Source organism: Ziziphus jujuba, chromosome 6 (genome assembly GCF_031755915.1).
Source record: "Ziziphus jujuba cultivar Dongzao chromosome 6, ASM3175591v1".
NCBI classification, from domain to species: Eukaryota; Viridiplantae; Streptophyta; class Magnoliopsida; order Rosales; family Rhamnaceae; genus Ziziphus; species Ziziphus jujuba.
Window position 1 is genome coordinate 10,986,545 of NC_083384.1, and position 9,245 is coordinate 10,995,789.

Genomic DNA, 9,245 nt, shown 5'->3' on the forward strand with positions numbered 1-9,245 from the left:
GGTTTGAATGTAGGCCCATTACTTGTGATTTATTCATTATCCAGAATGAACCATGAACATGTTATTTCTTAATGTTCTTTTTCATGTTCCTGTGTACTAGATTAATTAACTAGAATTTTAAGGCAAACACAATAAAATGATGAGTTATTGGGATAATGGATAGATCACATTGGTATTATCTTCTTAACATTTTCAAAATTATAAAAAGCTCAATTTATATATTAAGTTTAATTTATATCTTGAAACAATCATCTTTAATTTATTGGACAGGAAAATGGATATCCAATATCCATCCTATTAATTTATTCATGAAATTTAATTCAATAAGATATTGAAATTCAGAGATTCTGTGTTTTTTTTTTTTTTTTTTTAATTACTCATAAGACAGATCTCTCTGTTTCCAGTATTCCTGTCTATATGGTGGATTTCACCATATTTCAAATCAACTTATGCTCATTTAACCGATCAAATTATACATAGTTTTACACATTTTAATTTTCAGCTATGCCTTAATTGTGCAGCCTATAAAAAATAAAAATAAAAAACGTATTGTGTATGAAATGCCTATATCAGAGACAAGGTAAATATCACACCCCAAGTTAATTGTAAAATTACAAAATCAATACCATTCCTATGGAACAATTGGTATCTATGGAATCCAAGTTTCAATTTTTATCTCCTACAGGAAATTAAATTAGGACCAAAACCAAAATCCTCTTCTAAGTGCATCAACTTACAGTTCTTGAAATGGTCAGCTTCTTTCCCACAAGATCCTTTAATTCAAATTCACCGGGGAATCTCTGTTCCTTCAGCTTAGAGAAAACCTACAGATTAAGTTTGACAGATAGTTTGAGAGTTTATGAATATTATGAACTAAAAATAACAGCAACAACAACAATAATAATAATAATAAAATCCATACCAGATCACCGTTATAATATACTTCAAATGCTCCAGTAGTTTGAAGGAAGGTTTGGAGGAAATTTCCCAAAAACCAAGTGGTTGCAATGCTTCTAAATCTATTAGCACGCAAAGAGTAATACAGAGGAGGAGGTGAAGAAATCCCCATCCTTGGGAAAATTTGTTCACCTCCTAATGTTAACCCAATAATTGCTACTTGAACAACTGGTACAATTTTGCTCACTAGCCCTTTTCTAAACTCCGGAGGCTGGTTTCCAAGAACTACATTGATCCCTGGAAATGCTGTTTCAAGCACCTTCTTCGTTTTTACTGCATTCCCTCTTGCCACAACCAAACCAACATTAATTATATAAGATGACAAATATTAATTTAAAACTAAAAATGCCTTAAAAAGGAAAAATGTATGATATTGTAATTACCAACACAAAATTTAACTATAAAAGCCTTTACGGACTACATACCATGAAAAAGGGAAATTAATTAATTAAAAAGAGAGAGGAAAAAAATGATATATATATATATATATATGTAAATTAAAGTAATTAGAAACCTGTAAGAACACGAAGTGCAGAAGTTAATGTTAATGATATTGCTTTCCATGTCAATTGCTCCAATGTTACTGGATTTCTGCATTATTAAGAGTAATTAGGAACATAAACCATCATGAGGAATTAACTAGAATATGAATTAAATGTAATCCAATACCCATGTCGAATAGATTCAAACTGATATATGTATATAATAATCATATATATATATATACATATATAGATATGGGATATGAAATTAATAAGGGAGAGACCTCCTGCTGAGAGGGGAATTTAAGGATTGGTTGGTAATGGGGTCGATGAGGGTGACGAAGATCATGATCTTGAAAATGGGTGATACTGGGTTTGGGAGGTGAGGTTGTGAAGAGGTTTGCAACGTCCGTGGAAAATAGATAAATTGATAAACCCATCAGGAATAGCTTTCCTCCGCGTCCCATCGGATCAATGGATGAGAGATTGGGTGAAGAAGAAGAAGATGAAGAAATTAACCGTTTAATTTGTTTTTCCCAGCTCAATTCTGCACTCAGCTTCAAGATGACACGTGTTTCAATTAATGTTGGATTCTCCCACGTGCGACATGCTCACAGCCAGAGACAGAGATTGGAGGGGACAATTGGCATTAGTTTACAGAGCATATGCATTTTTAATATATTTTAATATCCATCTAAAGTGTATATGATCACCATTGAGATTCGTCGTTTAAAAATATACTAATGTTGGTAATGTGTCTCTAACCCTAAATTTTTTTTAAGACATGGCAAAAAAAAAAAAAAAAAAAAAATTTGTGGAATTCATATGTGATTTGAGGTTGAGGCAGAATTCTTGGAGAACCAGTGATATGGATGGTTAAAAATAAAATCCCCACTTTTTAAGTGCAAAAAGAACTGATAAAATATAAACTTTTTAACTGAATGTGTTCTTAAAAAATGATTTTATTTTCAGACCCAAAAACCGGATAAATAAATTGAAAACAAAAGAATAAAAGGATAAGAACTGTTAGAGCTGAGAGCTCTATTCAATATGCTTATGGTTAGATGGATTGATTTAATTCAAATACTTAAAACATCTCCAATAACATGCTATTTTGGTACGTTATTGTAAAAAAAATGGCACAAATTATCTATTTTGTTATTTGGGTAGGGAGTGTGGCATTTTTTATATCAAATTTGAATAAAAAATGCAGTGATCAAAGTTTACAAATGGACTCCACATATGATTTATTAAATTAATTTTTTTAATTAATTAAAAGAATATTTAAATATGTATCTTACATTTCTTCTTTGTCATGCATGTTCTCTCCAATGAGGATATCAAAATTTAATTAAAATAAATTTTAAATTTGACAATGTTATTTTTTTATATTTACCATTAAAATAATAATATTAGTATTTGTATTTTTTTTTTTTTTTTTAATTAGAAAGGAAAAGCTCATAAGTGCTACAACAGAGAACTAAAACAACACAGGACAAAACAATCTCTTTACAATCCAAGGACCACAAGGAAGAAATATCTTTAGGAGTAGATTCCACGAGATGAAAGCTAAGATCAAAGTTGAAGCTCAAGTTAGCAAAACTATATGCCATAGAGTTGCACCCATGGAAGACATGAGAAATTGAAAAATCAGTTTCCTGTTTGAGGATATCTTGACAATTCTGCACGATGCTGAAATAAAGATGCTTATCAGCCACACCTTTAGTTATCTAGGAAACCACAATAGCGAAGTCTAATTCAACCTCCACTTTTTATAAATTCATAGCTTGGACAAGCCTAAGACCATGAAAAAAAAAAAAAAAAAAATTCTAAATTTCAGCAAGAATATTATGTCCTAAATTAACTTTAAACTTGGTATTTATTATTAAAAAACTTATACTAGTACTAAAATTTAAAAATAATAATGATAAAATGCAATTTTTCATGCTTTAATAAGAAAGAAGAAAATCTTGAGAAATAGAGAGGTTTGGTTGTTACCAAAAGAAAAGAAAGGTTTGGTGAAGAAAATGAGGCCTACGTGTTCGTTGGGCAGCCAAAAAAAATAAAAAAATAAAAAGAACCCATGGCAGAAGGTTAAAGAGAGTAAAAAAACCAGGTGTCACGACGTTATTGGAGACCGTCCATCGAAACTGAAATTTTTATCGTACGGTAGATAACTACGTGATGTGACTAGAGGAGGTACCATGTTGGTGGTTAAGGAATGATATATCATCTGCCATTTATTATCTAAAATTTAAATTTTAGAGAAATTTTTCTGATTTATTATTTTTTAATATTATCATTTTTATTATAAAAAATATCATTGTCTTTTTTTATATTTTGCTTTTTGTTTCGACGTAATATTATTTTCTAAAACTTATATTTAAGGAGTTAAAATTTAATTTATTTATCTTTCATTTGACTTATATTTCTAAAAACATCAAAAAGCACACACACAAATATATATATATATATATATTTTAAATTGCTAAATCTCGAAAATGTTAACGTTAAAATCCTTTTTTTTCAATTTATCTAAAAAATAAAATAAAATAACAAATTATACATAATAATCATAATAATCATGATTGTTTTAAATATAAATTAAAAATTAAACTATTAACATTTGAAACTATTTTTTTCTTAAAAAGAAGGTTAGTTATGAATTTGATTATATTATTTTTATTCATTATTTTTTATTTTTTAAAATGGGTTTAAGAATTTAACTAAATAAAGAATATATACGTTGAATTTTAAGTTTATCATTAAAAGTTTTAAAAAATAATACTATATCGCAAGGAAATGAAATATAAGGAGATTATACTGATATTTTTCTTAATAGAAATATGATGATAAAAAAAATAACAAAATACAAAAACAGTATAATGATATTTATTTTAAATTTTAAATATTTTTTTAAAAAAATGAGTACTAATTTATTAATATTTGCAAATAATGGTATATAATATATTCCATTAAAACGAAAGCGGGAAAGATTTGGAATAGTAATGGAGGAATGGAAATAGTAAAATATAATCAATATCTTATCATTGGATTTTTTAACAGTATTTTGTTTATCGGTTATTCTTAAAAGTTAAATTTTAAAAATGTATTTAAAATTTATATATATATATATATATATATATATATATATATTCTAATATGATTTATTTTAATTTTTAAAAATTGTAATATTTTATTTTCATTAAATTTAAAATACAATTTTAAAAATTAATATAAAAGATTTCATTAGATTTAAAATACAATTTTAAATCTATCCTTAAAGAATTTAACTACTAAAAAGATTTAGAAATTGAAATTAATAAATAAAATTTTAATGTATTTGATGAAAGATCGATATAATAGAAATATGAAAGGAAGGTAGAACTACTAAACCGACACTTTTCTACCATATTAATTATAGTAATAAAAACAAAATCAAGAATAATGGTCTTTAAAAAATATGTCAAATAAAAATAAAATGGAAGATACTTATAAGAACTTAATAAAAGTGATGAGAGCAATATGACAATTGAAGTGACAGATTAATAGTACAATCGAAAAAATAGTGTTTTTTTTTTTTTTTGGGTAACGATAAAAATAAAAAACTAAAAAAAAAAAAAAGTTGTTAGTTTTTAGTTTGCTACACTATTCAAATAAGAGAAGCGAAGGAAGGTTTTCACCAAATTTAAAATATTATAAAAAAAAAATAATGGGCTAGAAAATTGTTCCTAAATTTTATCGTGCTAAAGTGCTAATTTTTTAACAAAATAACATTATAAAATATTTGGACGGAAAATAACCCCCCTCCAAAAAAAAAAAAAAATACAAAACAAAAAAAGCATGAAAATCTCATGGGTTGCTTCTGGGCCAATGTTTTTTCTCCGTCCAGTCCTGTAAACTTTTGATTAAGAAATTGGAGTTAAAAAATAAAAATAAAAAGCACGAGCTGCATGTGGGTATTTGCAAATTAAAATACCACCACCGACCCACCAATCAAAAACCTCAAGAACAGGTCAAACCACTTCCAAAAGTGGAGCAACTTCACACGCTCTTCTTTTACGTCTATACGCCTAAGGCCTAACCTTTCATTGCCGTTTTGAATCACATTTAAATCGCACCCCAATTTCTCCCAAAAAAAAACCAAACTCCATAGCTATTGTAAAAACCAGAGCTTTCAAAATTTCTATCAAAGAATTTCGTAGAAACGAGGGAAGAAAGCAGAGGAAAGCTGAAACATATTGACTCAAAATCGGTCTTTTGTCTAACAACCGTGTTACACACCTTGTGTTATAACTATATATATATTATTAAAATTTTCCAATATTTTATTGCTCTATTCTTAGATATTTTTGCTTTTTTAATTCTTAGGTTGTTTCCTTTTGCTTCGCATATTTATTCTTTCTTTTTTTTTTACATTCTCTCTCCTCTCTCTTTCTCTCTCTCTCTCTTTGAGCCGAGAAACATTTTTTGGGTTTTCTCAGAGGCCCAGAAGTGATAAACCATCTGTGTTTTTCTAACTGGGTCTCTAATGGCAAGCTTGCTCTTGTCAGAATGTGGTCTTAGGCCTCTCCCACAAAATTTCGCAATACCCAGAACAGGTATTGCCTCAAAAAACAATTCCGAACTCCGATTTTTGCAATCCAATAAAAATTTCACAGATCTCAGATTCTCTCGGACCAAAATTTCATCATCATCATCTGGGAAAAGCTGGGAGCTGAAAGTGAGTGCACCATTGAGGGTTGCTTCAGTAGAAGGAGAAGAAGAAAACAGAGCAGCGAAGAGAATCAATGGCGTTAATGGTGTTGGAGATGAAGAAGGAGAAGAAGGAAGATTCGATCCGGGTGCGCCGCCACCGTTCAAGCTGGCCGATATTCGAGCTGCTATTCCGAAACATTGTTGGGTAAAAGACCCATGGAGGTCTATGAGCTATGTTGTGAGGGATGTGGCTGTGGTTTTCGGCTTGGCTGCTGCCGCGGCTCATCTCAACAACTGGGTCGTTTGGCCTCTCTACTGGGCTGCTCAGGGTACCATGTTTTGGGCTCTCTTTGTTCTTGGTCATGATTGGTAATCAATAATCCTCCCCTTCTTATATATAGATTTATTCTCTATCTTTATTCGCTTTGCAGTTTATATGTCAAAACTGTTATTGAATTTTTCTCTGGTTTTGATTATGTAGTGGCCATGGAAGTTTTTCGAACAATCACAAGCTAAACAGTGTGGTTGGGCATCTTCTGCATTCTTCAATTCTTGTTCCTTATCATGGATGGTTAGCCCCTGAAACAAATAATTTTTCTTTTTCAATTTCAATCCTTTTTATGATGAATTTTCAGTGGTTCATTTTCTTTGATAAATTGCAATATTCTCATGAAATGCATTAAAAATGTTTATGAATTTGTACAGGAGAATTAGCCATAGAACTCATCATCAAAACCATGGTCATGTGGAGAATGATGAATCATGGCATCCGGTTAGTATTTATTTATTTATTTTTCATTTTTAACAGCTGGCCTCCTCTGTTCATTATAGAATGATAAATTTTTCCACGGAAATTCTTGCAGTTGTCCGAGAAAATTTTCAGGAACTTGGATAACGTCACTAAAGCTTTGAGATTTACTGTACCATTTCCAATGCTTGCATACCCTTTTTACCTTGTGAGTTTTGTGGTCTCAGATTATCAAATTTCTTCGTGGAGTTTTGACATTACTGGATGGTTATTAATTTATTTACTATTTTGTTCTTATATTTTTAATTTGTGCAGTGGAACAGAAGTCCTGGAAAAACTGGTTCTCATTTTGACCCAAACAGTGACCTGTTTGTCGCCAGTGAGAGAAAAGATGTGATCACCTCCACTCTATGTTGGACAGCAATGGCTTCAATACTTGTGGGGTTGGCCTTTGCTATGGGCCCTATTCAATTGCTTAAGCTCTATGTTGTTCCTTATTGGGTAAAAACCAGCATTTTCTGATTGTCATTTGCAGGTTCTCTTCTCCATTTAAATGATCAAAATATAATTGACTTTGAAATTTTTTTTTTTTTTTTTTTTTTTTTGGGGGCTTCAATTGATAGGTTTTCGTTATGTGGCTGGATTTCGTCACTTACTTGCATCACCATGGACATGATGATAAATTACCATGGTATCGTGGAAAGGTATGAAACTAAAAAAAGGATTATTTTGTCTTTTTTTTTTCTTCATACTGTTCTTTCAATCGAACAGCAAGAGATAAATTAAATTAGTTACATTCTTTTTCCATTTCCCTCAAAAGATTCTTCAGATCCAAACCTAGCCTTAAGTCGACGCTACTCCTTTCATATTAAATGCTTTTTTGACTTGAATAGATTCAGAAAGTTGCAAAATAAGAGTGATAATTCATTGGTAGTATGTTGTTTTAGTCTTTAAGCTAGTAATGGTGATAGTTTCCTCCTCTTATTTTTTTTTTTCCTTTTTTTTTTTTTGGGGGGGGGTAAATAATGGTGATTGTTTCCTTGCAATAGCATAGATGTTTGTCTTGTTTAGTTTGATGTGACTATGGCAATTGTTTTAATATGTTAAGCTTTCTTTTCTTATGTTTGACAGGAATGGAGTTACCTAAGAGGAGGGCTTACAACACTTGATAGAGACTATGGATGGATAAATAACATCCACCACGACATTGGAACGCATGTGATCCATCATCTTTTTCCTCAAATCCCTCATTACCACTTAATTGAAGCAGTAAGTATAGCTTCTAACTTCTCTTAGCAAAAAGAAAAGGACTTTCCCTAAAATCTACAGAGTGTATGATTTCTTGTTTTCTTCTAGACTGAGGCAGCTAAGCCAGTGCTTGGGAAATACTACCGAGAGCCAAAGAAATCAGGACCTATACCGTTTCACCTGTTTGGCGATTTGTTAAGAAGCTTGAAACAAGATCACTATGTTAGTGATACTGGGGACGTTGTGTACTACCAAACGGATTCTGAACTTAGTGGATCTTCAAAATCGAAGTAAAGCTTTAACTCTTTGACTCATTGGAGCATAAGGAAAGCTATGAAGATCGCTGGCTTGGACTGTCTTTGACCCCAGTTAAAGGATCTATCTGAGCTTGACTTCCATGGGGTCAAAGACACCATTTGATGTCCAAATTTTCTATGCCGATGAGGCCAAACTGATGCCTTGCAAGCATGATAGCTAGTGGGGGAATATATGTTAAAGTTGCGTGTATTCTCAGTTTTTTAGTGCTATTCATATAGTGAGGGAAATTATGTATATTTATAATCCATTCTTCTTGAGGGCATCTCTCAGCGAATAATCTTGTAGTGCATGAAACGAATTTCGAAATGAAAAGAAGGAAAATTTTGGGGTGAAAACATCTTTCTTGTTTTGTGATATGCTATAGAATTCTGGCTGAGATGCTTGGGACTCTGTATTGTATAAATTCAAAAACCATTTTTTGTTTTCTTGCTTTTAGAAACAAATCAATCAAACATTATTTCCTGGTTTTAATTTTATTTTTCAAAAAAAATAAAAATAAAAATAAAAAAAGAAAAGAAATCATTGGGAGTCAATGTACATTCTGATTCTGTATCTCATTTATTAGTTTAATATAAAAATAATACTAATTCTAAAAATAATGAATCATATGAAAACTGTTTTGCAATGATACATGCCAAATAATTTAATTCATGTAATTTTGTTATGTTCTCAAAATATGAGAAAGACAGCAGGAAAATGTTGCCATACCCTTTACTTCCTTGGGGGAAGGTGGAGCCCATATTTTGGACCAAAAAGAAGCGTCATTTTCTATATATTTTCATGCAAGTGTCAAT

At 30.5% G+C, this 9,245-nt stretch overlaps 2 protein-coding genes across 2 annotated transcripts; one reads left to right on the top strand and one right to left on the bottom strand.

The window, feature by feature from the left end:
* Positions 1-569: 569 nt before the first annotated feature.
* Positions 570-2,104, bottom strand: LOC107430889 (selT-like protein). The gene is made up of 4 exons (XM_016041764.4): positions 1,724-2,104; positions 1,472-1,548; positions 923-1,241; positions 570-824 (listed from the first exon to the last, which is right to left on the bottom strand). Exons 1-4 carry the CDS (start codon positions 1,904-1,906, stop codon positions 729-731), a joined length of 675 nt encoding a protein of 224 aa, XP_015897250.2. The 5' UTR covers positions 1,907-2,104; the 3' UTR covers positions 570-728.
* A 3,368-nt stretch (positions 2,105-5,472) lies between these two features.
* LOC107430888 (omega-3 fatty acid desaturase, chloroplastic) lies at positions 5,473-8,786 on the top strand. The gene is made up of 8 exons (XM_048464458.2): positions 5,473-6,506; positions 6,619-6,708; positions 6,843-6,909; positions 7,001-7,093; positions 7,201-7,386; positions 7,509-7,589; positions 8,017-8,154; positions 8,242-8,786. The coding sequence occupies exons 1-8, from the start codon at positions 5,971-5,973 to the stop codon at positions 8,425-8,427; spliced, it is 1,377 nt and encodes a 458-aa protein (XP_048320415.1). The 5' UTR covers positions 5,473-5,970; the 3' UTR covers positions 8,428-8,786.
* Positions 8,787-9,245: the final 459 nt, after the last annotated feature.

Bases quoted from the DNA above. Each gene is read 5' to 3' on its own strand.
- LOC107430889 (XM_016041764.4), bottom strand. From the start codon at position 1,906: ATGGGACGCGGAGGAAAGCTATTCCTGATGGGTTTATCAATTTATCTA. The intron at 1,549-1,723 runs GTCTCTCCCTTA...TTAATAATGCAG, and splicing joins AATTCCCCTCTCAGCAGGAG to AAATCCAGTAACATTGGAGC. The intron at 1,242-1,471 runs GTTTCTAATTAC...GGTTGTGGCAAG, and splicing joins TGCACTTCGTGTTCTTACAG to AGGGAATGCAGTAAAAACGA.
- LOC107430888 (XM_048464458.2), top strand. From the start codon at position 5,971: ATGGCAAGCTTGCTCTTGTCAGAATGTGGTCTTAGGCCTCTCCCACAA. The intron at 6,910-7,000 runs GTTAGTATTTAT...AAATTCTTGCAG, and splicing joins ATGATGAATCATGGCATCCG to TTGTCCGAGAAAATTTTCAG. The intron at 7,590-8,016 runs GTATGAAACTAA...TATGTTTGACAG, and splicing joins TACCATGGTATCGTGGAAAG to GAATGGAGTTACCTAAGAGG.